The sequence below is a fragment of the Glandiceps talaboti genome, chromosome 16, assembly GCF_964340395.1.
Source record: "Glandiceps talaboti chromosome 16, keGlaTala1.1, whole genome shotgun sequence".
Lineage (NCBI taxonomy): Eukaryota > Metazoa > Hemichordata > Enteropneusta > Spengelidae > Glandiceps > Glandiceps talaboti.
This window is the reverse complement of record NC_135564.1, coordinates 574,141-587,007: the sequence shown is the minus strand read 5'-3', so window position 1 is coordinate 587,007 and position 12,867 is coordinate 574,141. Positions and strand designations below refer to the sequence as shown.

General features: G+C 35.6%; 2 protein-coding genes across 2 annotated transcripts; one reads left to right on the top strand and one right to left on the bottom strand.

Annotated features, from left to right (window-relative positions):
* Positions 1-3,774: 3,774 nt before the first annotated feature.
* LOC144447621 (large ribosomal subunit protein bL32m-like) lies at positions 3,775-7,688 on the bottom strand. The gene is made up of 3 exons (XM_078137697.1): positions 7,593-7,688; positions 5,785-6,022; positions 3,775-5,002 (listed from the first exon to the last, which is right to left on the bottom strand). Exons 1-3 carry the CDS (start codon positions 7,684-7,686, stop codon positions 4,792-4,794), a joined length of 543 nt encoding a protein of 180 aa, XP_077993823.1. The 5' UTR covers positions 7,687-7,688; the 3' UTR covers positions 3,775-4,791.
* Positions 7,689-7,945: 257 nt separating this feature from the next.
* LOC144447372 (proteasome subunit alpha type-2) lies at positions 7,946-12,692 on the top strand. Its single transcript, XM_078137357.1, has 5 exons — positions 7,946-7,991; positions 9,060-9,269; positions 9,726-9,848; positions 11,120-11,339; positions 12,119-12,692. Exons 1-5 carry the CDS (start codon positions 7,954-7,956, stop codon positions 12,233-12,235), a joined length of 708 nt encoding a protein of 235 aa, XP_077993483.1. The 5' UTR covers positions 7,946-7,953; the 3' UTR covers positions 12,236-12,692.
* Positions 12,693-12,867: the final 175 nt, after the last annotated feature.

Here is a 12,867-nt window from a genome sequence, read left to right as displayed (position 1 = left end):
GAAATAGTCCAAAGTCAGATTTGATGAATGTCAAGGTTGATAGAATCTATGTGTCCAGGACTCTTCAAACATCATGCAAATACATTGAACTGGAGATATAGAAGAGAAAAAAGACTGACAAAGGTGCAAAATATTTGTTAAAGGCCCATGATTCAGTCCTAGGTTCTCGTATTAGTGTTATCTTATCAGTGGAGCCATAAGGATTAGATAGGCACATTCACTTGTTGAGGACCAACTTTCTTGTACAGATCTGCCAGACTCCTGTTTTTGTGACCAAAATTTAAACTTAGTCTGGAAATAGCCTAGAAGAGACCATAGTTGTATATACACAATATGACAAATCACAGATTCTATATTTCTCATTGAATTCCATGATTGGTAATTTAAGTGATTTTTAAGGTTTGAGAACTCCAGGAGAGAAGAGAAGAGGAAATCTGGTAGAATTTATAAAGGTTTTTAAACCTGTAAGCAAATTTTCTGGAACTGAATCCTTTGTGAAACTTGGAGAATGCAGATTGATTTGCAGATTGATTTTATCAGTGACTTAGAGACATTCCTTTAATGACTTGGTTTCTGCAACTCTATGTAATTCTAACTTTTAAGGCTTAAAAACAGGACACTGCCCTTGGGGTAACTAAAAATTGCTCTCCATGAAAACTTTCTCCACACTGCTAAATGTAATCAAAGTTTAGAAGTATTTTGAAATCTTCAATATTTAGCTGCTCAGACAAGAATGATACTGGACAGGGTAAGCTGCACTGAATTATGTGTTCCAGTGTTCTGTATGAGTTAACCTTTACAATGCCACACTTGTGTATAGTAAATATGTAAATATAACAGAACCCCCATGTCATGTGAGTGCCATTGTGGGTACTTGGGGATATTATTACTCATGCTTGCAGTGTTTTCTACTGCACTTCCACTCACTACACCCACGAAAGTACTGTTGCAGAGAACACTGCAAGCACTCGTACAGATACCCTTAGTGTGCCCCATTTGCACTCGCTTGTCATAGGATTCTGTCATATAATTTGCTGCCACTGTTTCTTAATGTTAGACCATAGACAAAAGTGGAGGGTCCATGGTTAGACATATCCAGTAAAATATAATCAGAATGATGTTGGATTTAAAGTGACCCCCACCCCCAAATCAAAATTGAGTTGATCGTACTCTGCATCTTGGATATAAAAAGATAAATTTCTGGGGAGTGGGGTTGGTTGGTCATATTGTTACCATATATATTAAAAATTCATGGCATTCTAAGGATTAATGTCATACTGTTTTTTCTTCTTTTTTATCATCAATATTTAACACTGCCCTGTTTATTTTTTAAGACTAAAATGCAGATGTAGAAGTGCTTCATGCAAATTATTGGAGCACCACTAATGACTATTTTAAAGTCAAACAATATTACCACCTAATGCTCCTTAGAACTTTCAAAATTTAATTAGTAATGTATATTTAAATTCCTGTGAATAAGAGATGTTTTGGCTAAAGAAGATATATGAAAAAAAAATCACCTTTTTAAAACTTCAGTATTTGCATGTATTGACCAAAATGCTGAAAACCATATCATGTTTCTTCTCTGTTAATCCAAGATGTCATTATGGTAAGAAGTTGACATACTACTTCTTTTTTTTTTTTAAAAACCCAAAAAACTTGCAGTGTTGCTCTTATAGGTGTATATTTACATTTGTTAGTCATGTGGCCTTGCAGACTTGAATATTGTCTTGCTGTTTCCTGTTTATATCCTATTTTAGCTCAGAAATTGCCAACTTAGAACGTAAAGTGCAAAAAAAAAAGGTTTATTGGATGATTACTTTAATTCCCCAATTTTTATCAGTCAGCCAAGTGACATGTAGCCTTCATAGAAAGCTTGGTGGTAATCAGTCAGCTAAGTAATAGACTGTAAAATACAGGTATTAATGGGGCTACATGTAACCTTCATAGAAAGCTGGGTGGTAATCAGTCAGCTAAGTGATAGACTAAAATACAGGTATTCATGGGGCTCCATATACCCTGTAACCTTCATATAAAGCTTGGTGGTTAATCTTATGAGCATTTTAAGTTCAATATTATCAATTTTGTCATTATTTGTTCACCATGAGAAAAATTCAGCATGAAATTAACATATCCTTGTTGATGTTCAAAGGTCATATCCTGGTAATTTAACAGTCAACATAATATTGGCATCATGTGACTTGTTAATCCAATCAGCCTCTAAGTATGGCATCCATGAAAATTACTGATATTGATGATACCAAGTTCACAAACTGAGTGGAGAGAATGTTTGCCAGCTCACTCACCCAGCTTGCTATGGAAACAAGCCCCACACATTCCACTTACCCAGTTGAATATGAAGAGGCCCACCACCAACAACAATGTATTTTAGCAGCCAAGGTAGAGTTTTGCCAATGGCTGAAGACAGACAATCATAAGTGAACAATGTTTTGGGTTTGGATATTATTAGTTTGAGACATGAGACCACGGCAATTTCTAAGCTAGTGGTCATAAAAATCTGTAATATTGTCCAGGTCATCACTGAACATGAACCATTGCAGGCTAAGTAGATCAACTCTAGAAAGAATATCTGTAATATGCTAGAATAGAGCCAGGTGCACTTTGTCAAAACTGAAAGATACAATCAACACATTCCATCTTCCACACCTACTGACTTCAGAGTGTAGAAGGAGAAATTACTGAGCAACATCAAAAAGTGCCATCAAGTAACACTGTCATATGTATATTGAAATTTTTAAACTATCAGTATCATCTTTTGTAATATATTTCCTTATCAAAAACTCAGAATGATATGTGTGTACAGTATACCATTAGTTTTATTAAGGTACTACATAATTACTTTATGGTACCTAAACAAAAAAAAACTTTGCAATGTTGATGTTTGAAATTTTAAAAAACAATTAAAAGTAATTTGACTGGAAATGAGAAAGTAGTATTGTGTGTACTAACTGTACATGTGTCTGAGGGGTAGACTTCTACTTGCATCAAAACATACCGACACTTCCTTTACTGTACATGTAGTTCCTTCTACAACTGATTCTAACAAGCCATCAAGTTTGCCAGTCACAAGCTGTGCTAAAACTAGCTACTTGTGACTAAGTTTCTCTGTAAAGATAAAGCAGTCATTATAGTGAACACATATTGCCTGGCCATGAGGGCTATATAGCCCGAATATAGGCCAGGCAATGTGTTTTATAATATACCTCATGCTGTGAACTCGTCAGAAGCTGCCATTTTCACCTGCTGTGAACTCGTGGTGGTCACGTGACCATGTAATAGTTGATGGAACTATTCCCCGAGGGAAATAGTCATTCTATTTTCCTATCACGTGACTGATTCTAGCGAATCATGGCACAGCATTATCACTAGGTATATTATAATAATCACTATGGACACAATCAGATAAATTTCCCCATCACTACACACTTGTACATGCATAGCTTGTTACATAACAGCACAGCATGCACCACATTCACAGTTTTTGGTGAAGTACTGGGGGAGGGGGGGTGGGGTGTTAATGCAATATGTGTAGTACTATAGGTATCACGTACAATTACACACATCTAAAAAGCACTGCATCCCAGAAAATCCCATCCACATACATGTAATGATGTATGACTACTAAACACGTCTCCAAGTGGTTTCAAATGAAAGTCAGTCTATGGTTTATTCACAAGGCCAAAATTATTCATATTCCATAGTTTCAAAGTCTTGCTACATACCAGTCATACAAAATAAAGTGGCCATATGGACGAGGAATTGGATTGGGTATTTATTTATTTTACACTTAAATAAAACAATTTTATCAAAAGTTTGTTATTGTAGGGACAACAAACATTTTACACATTAATCTTTTCCAATTTATGGAGTTCTAAACGCACTTGACGTTGTTTCACATTGATTTCTCGAGAAGGAAGTCATGATAAAATTGTTTTATGAATTAAAATTCCAATGCATACCCAATCCATATGACCACTTTAACTCCGTCTCTCTTAAGAAACTTTCCAAGTTACTGGTCAATTAACAATTGACATACTTGTTATATAGTTTGTAGAAATCTTTATTTGGACTTTCACTAGTAGAATAGTACCGATAGTTAGTATGTGATAGCCAAACAGCACCAGTATGCTAGCCCACTTTTCATCTCTAAGTCATTTCACTAAGTATAACATATAACAGGCTAGACACAATGTCCCCATATAATGTTGGTAATCTATCCATTTGTCTTTGAAGTCTTGAAATAAATGTGACTACCAGTAAACAACTTTGTTCAGCTAACAATGGCAACACAAGTCAGACTACAAGATTCTATATTGCTACTTATTCCTCTTATTTCAATATTGTTAAAGTGGTCAAATGGATGATGAATGGGTACTGAGTTTGGATTTCAATTAATAAATCAACTATAGTTGGAAAAAACTGTGAAATAACATATACTAAGCCTTTTTAACTCAAAAAAAGTGCAAAACACTAAAAAAATGTGTAAAATATCATCACGGCTGTTGTATGTACAATAACAAACTTTTCAGTTTTTAGCTTCTTGTAATTTATTGAGTTACAAACACAGACTTGGTCGATTGATGCTATTTCACGTTTTTACAAGTTGGAGCACATAATAGAGTTGTCTTCTTAAGAAAGAAAAATCCCAAATAAATACACATTTGTGACTTTTTGTCATCCATATGACCACATTAACAATGCATAGCACTAAGTCATCAAATTTGACAAGAAATATTATGAAATATATTAATAGATCATCTATCTTGTAGATCAAGACTTCCTTTCTTCGTAGAGTTCCTTACTGAACCATGATGGTCTCTTCTTTTTCATTTCTACAATGTGTTTGTTTTTATCTGTATTAGTTACAGACTCTCCTTCATACAAAACAAGTGTCTCTGTTTGCGGAATATTCCAATGCCATTCTTCTCCTAACTTTTCTCTAATTGCTTCTGTTTCAGTTCTTACTTTCTGAACACAATGGCTGAAAGAGAAATAATAGAATTTTGAATTTATTATGTAACATCTATTATGATACTGTTTTAGTTCATTCTCGCACACTAGAGCTGTTATTTCTTCCGTGACAGTGCGTTTTGGGCGGTGCCGTAAAAGAGGCTTTGGTATATGACGGTGGTTTTAGTTGTCACACATCCCAAACACTCAAGTGAAATGATAACACTATGTGCCACACTCATTTATTATATTCATATCAGGTGTATAAAGTACCGGTACATTTCAATTGCTTTAATTATACAACTGTATTTTTGAATGTCCTGAGATTAACCAGAATTCAAAGAGTGAACTGAAACACTATCTTTTCCAGTATATCATTGTGTCAGTGCAATAAGGTCATATCTGCTATATAATTGTGTAGCAGATATGACCTTATTGCATTGATGCAATGATATATATGAACCAAGACTGTACCTTTTCCTGTATACATTCTTTCATTCATTATGACTTGTTTCTGCATGTTAGGGAGTAGGTAATATCTATTACTGAGATTTCAATTATTTTTTGTTGGGTTTCCATGAATTATCAGGATTTGACTAGTTTGGTCTCTAAGGCTGACATTTGCTTGTCATTGGCAAAAGTTCTTGGACAGAATTTGAAAGAGAGAACCTAGTTGTACCCAGCCATATGATAAAATAATTTGGGTTGTCTACAAACACTGAATATCAGTGCTACAAACCACTCACCCACACAAATGATATATTAATTTGGGTTGTCTACAAACACTGAATATCAGTGCTACAAACCACTCACCCACATAAATGATACATTAATTTGGGTTGTCCACAAACTTCACATGGTATAATGTCTTGTCTGGGATGAATTCTCTTTTCAAAAGCCCTTCTCCGAGTTCTTCTTCTTTCTAATGATCTTTTTGACTTTGGTACTGCCCAAAGTATTCCATTCCATAAACTTTTTATATCAAACCCAGTATTGGTTTGGTTTGCTTTATCCTGCAGATTGTTTGACCCTGTCACTGCCAAGGCAGGAGCTGAGAACAAAATAATATGACATGATTTTCAGACTTTGATCAATTTTCAAAGTTACAGTAATTTCATTTATTGCACCATATACTTTTGTACTAGGAATATTAGTCCTGCTTGCAGACAGTGCATGTGTTTCGCTCAACATGTGATCACAACATCCAATATGGCATCATATGTAAGGAGGAAGCCTAGCTGCGATAATTGTAGCGTTTGCTGTGATTTTGAGGGGTTTTTGTGCTGTTTTTGTGCCTTTTGTCATTCTAATGTTAACTGGAAGCAAACACTACGATTCCTGTAATGTAAACACAAATAGACGAGATCACGCTGAAAACGTGAGCGAGATGTCAGTGTACTACACATATCAAATGCTGCATGCATTGCTACTTTTGCCGATTTTGATGGATCGGGGTACCTCTGAACATTTCTTGGGTCTTGAATTCTCTGTAATTCATGTTGGAGTTAGGAAATGTCAGATTTTTTGGCAGGTACAGCGTAATTTAGCAGAAAGATTCACCCAACTTCGCGATTTTGATCTGAATCGCTTCCATCTATTTGCATTTACATTACAGGAATTGTAGCATTTGCTTCCGGTTAAACATCGGAGCGATAAAATGCACAAAAACAGCAGAAAAAACCCTGAAAATCACCGCAAATGCTACATTTATTGCAGCTAGGAGGAAGCCCTGAAATTGCGGTTGAACCTGTGATTTTGGAATTTTTGGTCATAGGAACTGGACTTTTGTAGCCATGGCGAGGTAAAATCATTAAATATTCAATTTATTGCTAATATTTTACCACTGAGCATATTAATTCTTCAGTTACCAGCATTTCTGGTAAACCCAGGATTCATGGTTGTCTCTTTGCAGGACCATGGAGGTATCCCCTTATACCTCCACGGCAGGATGGAGAAGAAAGGAACGACTTACTCTGTATGCAAGAGTCTCAGGCCATGGATAGTCTAGTTCCTATACAGTATCGTTATGATTTATACCTCCTCTCACAGTATAGTCAAGGCCCTGACGAAAGGTGTTAATTATGTTTGTCCCATAGTGAGCAAAGCACAACAGCGCATGTCACTAGTAATAACAGGCTGTCATCATCACTCATTATGTATTCATACTTCCATGGTAGGAAGGACTACCTCCATGGTTTACCATAAAGGGTATCATTGCTACTATATGCATGAATTTCGTATTTTTATGATCATCCTTCTCTCGACCACAGGGGCGTGTATTATTGCTTAGATTTCCGTTTTCTTCGGAAAATATCATACGAATCTTGCTGCTACAAATGTATCGATCTATAGTACTACGTATACTATAAATATCTCTTTCCCTGTACAGGTAGGAATATATATTCAAAAGGTTGTTATATTTAGTCTGTAGACCTGGAAAACAACAATCTAAGAAATATTACACGCCCCTGTGCTCTCGACCTAGAAGTTAGTAGAACTGTACTGTAGCCTAGTGTAGGATCTATGACTCAACACAGAGCGAGCCGCACACTCATGCACAGTGCATTACCATCCTTGTATTGCACACATTTCACCAGTAAGGCTGAATCACTCATACTAACCTATTGGGGGATGAAAAGGGAATACATCCCGTAGTTTGGACTCAAGATTTTGTAGAACTAGACGAAGTCTTGTTGCAAGCATGTGCGCCGCCATATTTTCTGGTGGACTCAACTATACCCATGACAGGTGATGTGGTAAGTATGAAATGATATGTTACGCAAAAGTTGTGATAAAAAATACAATGGAATTATTGAGGATGACAATTTTTTCTATTTATATCACTATTCCAATGGTGTAGGCTCAAACTCTGATATATAATGATTGAATACTTAAAATATATAAAACGTATGACCTAGCATCCCTTGAATAAAATAGTGAATTCCGGTGACCTTACCTATTTCCCACAATTCACTTTTCAAGATGTCGGAGCGGTACAGTTTCTCGTTGACCACATTCAGGTAATTTTGCATTCAATGTCTCAGGTAGTTTTTTGGCTGGACGATACATTACACGCTTAGAATACAAAATTTGTTCAATAATTTTTATCTCCGAAATTTTCGTGGAATATTTTGTCTTACTTTGTAGAAACCCTTCTTTCAGCCAATGCTTGAGTTTTTTGCAAACTCACTACACTGTACACAACAGTAATAGTTCACAATGCATGCACGTTGACATATCACTGACATTTCATTTTGTTGTTATTCTACGATTTTACATTAACAAGGTGTGATTTTGTGACTATTTATTAACATTTATGGTATCTTGTATGAATGCCAACTTCAGTGAGTTACTCTTTCCCATTGTACTTCTTTCCAGCACAGAAGCTAACAAACCTTTCTGCTAGTATTTCATTTGTTATGTTATATGTTCTGTTCTTGTGCATTTATAGTTACAATTACATCAATTTAATCTTTGTAGAGATTTACTAGCTTAATGGTATAATTATTGTGCACAGCATCAGGATAGCATTGAGATATTTATGAATAAAATATCAAATGTTGTAGCAAGTTTTTTTATTTCATCATTTATTATTTCAAATATTCTTTGATCTTTCCTTTCCTTTCTATGATTGTAACTTAACAACAATGGTATCATCTATGATTTTATTCAGAATAATGTATTAGAGGGTGTAATCTTTTCAATTAAGAAAGATAATGTAATAATAGTAAACCTCCAACATTACAGTCACAGTTCACACATTTAATTTTAAAGTCAAATAAAATTCCTGGCCCCGCGCAGAGTTTTTCATCAGTTATCCAGGAGCAGTCAAATAAACTTCCTGAATTTTCCAGGAGTATTGATAAGTGAAATATATTGTATTTGTCAGCACGCCTGCTTTTAATGCACATTTCTCACTGAGTCATTGGCCCATCTAATCATGATCTAATCAACATTTTAGGACCTAAAGTTGATCAGTCAGTCATTCAATTTTCCAGGAGTTGAACACATTTTTCCAGGACTTGTTAGGAGTTTCTAGGAGTTCATGAACCCTGATAGTTATCTGACTAATTTTTCTTTGACTCCAGCCCCTCTGGCAAGCTAGTGCAAATAGAGTATGCACTCAATGCTGTTGCAGCTGGTGCTCCAAGTGTCGGTATAAAAGCATCTAATGGTGTCGTGGTTGCAACAGAGAAGAAACAGAAATCCATACTATATGATGAACACAGTGTCCACAAAGTGGAAAGTATAACAAAGAATGTTGGTATGATATACAGTGGTATGGGACCAGACTACAGGTAAGGACTCACACATCAACAGTGCCCTCCCATGAAAACAATAATAAGGTTTGAATAATTTCATTCAGTGTGTAGAAGTCTCAACAAAGTTAATTTCATCAACCAACAGTGCAGTAAAAATATCAGGTACTTGCAATATTTTGATGACTGACAGCCACTCGCCTTTATCCTGGGAATGGTGCCATGACCCTCAATGGTCATGGTATGATGCATAAGGTGGTGTTAGTGTTTGTATGATATGCCATGAGTATCCTCCTGCAGTAATGGTTCATTAAGATAATGGTAGGTATAGAAAATGTCCATAACAAAAGATTGCCTCAGTTTCCATATTAATTAAGACATCATAGAATGGTATATACTAACTAACTTGCTCCTATGTATAAAAGTCTGAAGACAACAGAATGTGTAGCTAGTTACAATAACTTCCTTTCTTCATTTCATTTCCTTACATAACAGGGTTCTAGTTCGAAGAGCAAGAAAAATTGCACAGCAGTATTATCTGACATATAATGAACAGATACCAACATCACAGCTTGTAGGGAGAATAGCATCAGTAATGCAGGAATATACACAATCTGGGTAAGTGGGTCTATGTTAACAATTAAATATTTACCATGCCATACAATTTAGCAATACTTTAGACAGTGTGCCCGCTCAGCCAGTTTGATGCATCACTGAATGACAGCAATTTTTGTGACCCGTGCCGTCCACCAAAATTTGTTTGGTGTTCCCCTATCCTTATTATGTGGTGACTTGCAAGAAACCCCCGTTTTTATCTGTTTGACCCACAACAAAAAATGTTCTCCCTCAGTAGAGGGTATGCTGGCTTTGAACAATCTACTGGAGTTGCTACTGGAGTTGATACAAAGCTGAGTGAGACAGACAACTTCAGTACATTAGCATCATATTCCAGTAATCTAAAAGATTACACAGTGTGGCCACTAGGGGTGCTAAGACAGTATTGTGATGTACTTTGAAAATCATCCCTTCCCAAGTTGATGACATTCATGCTAATTCCTATACATGTAGGTCTGGTTCTTCTTTTTGAAGTCCATTAACACCCAAGTCTGTGATTAACTGTTTCTTGTATTGCCATGCTGTAGGCATACATTATGAAAAGTTTCAGCCCCCATTTTCAGTTATCTGGTACTTGATTCTTCTTCAGACCAGATTTAAACTGAATGAATGCCTTCTGTAAGGACAGTCTTGATTTTTTCCTACACATAATAATTGCTGGAATGCAAAAATCTTGGCTATAGTACATGATATACTTCCGCAATTGACAAAAAGGTGTGCCAAACTATAAGAAATCTGAATGGAGTTTGTGATATCAATCTAAGTATGTAGTAGAACAGGTGTAATGGTTTTTTAAATGAAATTATTTAAATTTACAGACATGTTAATAAATGCACTGCATTCTGGCAGCAAACTCACTCCTCAATATTGAAAAATTTATATATGAAAACGTTTTCAATTTTGATCAAAGAAGAGATTATATGGATTTATCTATTAATCTATAAGCAAATTAGGAAAAACTTAAATTACATAAATTGCTCATTAATATTCATGCTGTTTTTCAAAACCTAATCAGTTCTAGCCATTACCCTAAAGAATATGTGCACCAAATTACATTTGGAATGAGCCAGCCATCTTCCAGAAAACAGTGATACAGACAGACACAGACAAGCACACACACACACACACACACACACACACACACACACACACACACACACACACACACACACACGCACACACACACACACACACACACACAGACTTTTCATCCCTTGTGGAGGGTAAAAATGACTGAAATTGGGGTAACTTTTTTAATTTCTATTTTCCCATAGTGGTGTACGTCCATTTGGTGTGTCATTACTCGTAGCAGGCTGGAGTGAGGATGAAAAGAAACCCTATTTATTTCAATGTGATCCGTCTGGGGCTTATTTTGCATGGAAAGCCACTGCAATGGGAAAGAATTTTGTAAATGGGAAAACATTCCTGGAAAAAAGATATAATGAAGATCTGGAGTTAGAAGATGCAGTACATACAGCTATACTTACACTCAAAGTAAGTTTAAAGACAAAATTGACCATAATCTGATGTACATTTAGTGTTCATCTGTCGACTCTCAACTACATATGAAAGTTCAGCATTACAATTTAACATGTTGATTGTCCAATGTAGTTCAAAACTGCAACCTTTCAACTCTATTATAATTATGACAGTATATGTAACTGTTCAACATTATTCATAGTGGAAATGATATGTCTTACTGTTTAGGTAAATATGAGAGAGAACAGCAAATTTCCCTTACTTATTTACTATGAAAATCTACATGGTTTCAGCTAAACACTTTCACATATTGATAGACACTGCCACTGGTTTTAGCATTACCAAAAATCTATTTGAACCCAAATTACTGTGTGTATGTGTGTGCTTCATTCTTAGAACTGTAATAGAGTTGGGAGCAGGGAGTTGATGTTCTACGATGGATGTCATAGTTTCCAAGCATCACAACACTCAGTTACACAGGGAGAGACTAATTTCTCAACACACAGCAAAGACTTGTGCAAAATAGCTTTTCACTGAATTAGATTTGATGTTGAACACTTGGTATTATGGCTTATGGGCCCTCCTAAAGTTTGGCCCTTCATCCATATAACCTCAGTGCACAAAACCATATCTGGGCCATAAAGCTTATCATGCCATACCTATTGGCCAGTAAAGAGAAGACTGGTTAGAGCTGAATGACACGGCACATCTAACACTCGAAGTTAGACACGTGCAGTTTTACATGTAACAAAAATAACAAAATATTCATAAATCATTTATTTGGTTTTTTGCAGGAGAGTTTTGAAGGGCAAATGACAGAAGATAACATTGAGATTGGAATATGTAATGAAACAGGATTCCGTCGACTTACCCCAGCTGAAGTGAAAGATTACCTTGCATCTATTGCATAAGACATCACATGTATTGACATTTGAAGAAGAGATCAAGAACTGTTTTGATATGTTAGACCATTTTATAGTATTTTCAGTTCCTATTGTTGTCATTTATAACACTGTCTATATTGTATCATACTAGGATATGATGATAAGAGATGATTTTCCTTTCAAGTCAGTATGGGCTGTTACTCTTAGATAATGGCAATTCAACCCCTCTGAAGAACTTCACGCTAAGATCTATGGCTATTGTTAAAGCCAGTCAGAATGTTTGATGTGTGGGCTCTATTTATCACTTATGTAAATGACCGAGTGATACGGAGCGCCCTCAACAAAAGAATATTTCAGTATAGCCTATTATATGTCAGACTGTCCTATCATCTGACATTATGGCAGTAATGTTAACAGTTGGTGTTATATTGCAATAGTAAAATATGAAATTATGTCAAAGCTTTCAATTATATGTACCAATAAATAATATGACACCTGAACATGCTTCCAGTAGGCTTTTTTTTTTTTTTGAAAACTGAAAAACATAAAATGTGGATGGGTCATCATTCTAAAGATGTCATCCCATTTGGGTTACAAAGGTGATCAGCGACTTTTTAATGTGCCATTGAAAAAATCCACCTGGAAACTCCAGCCACAAA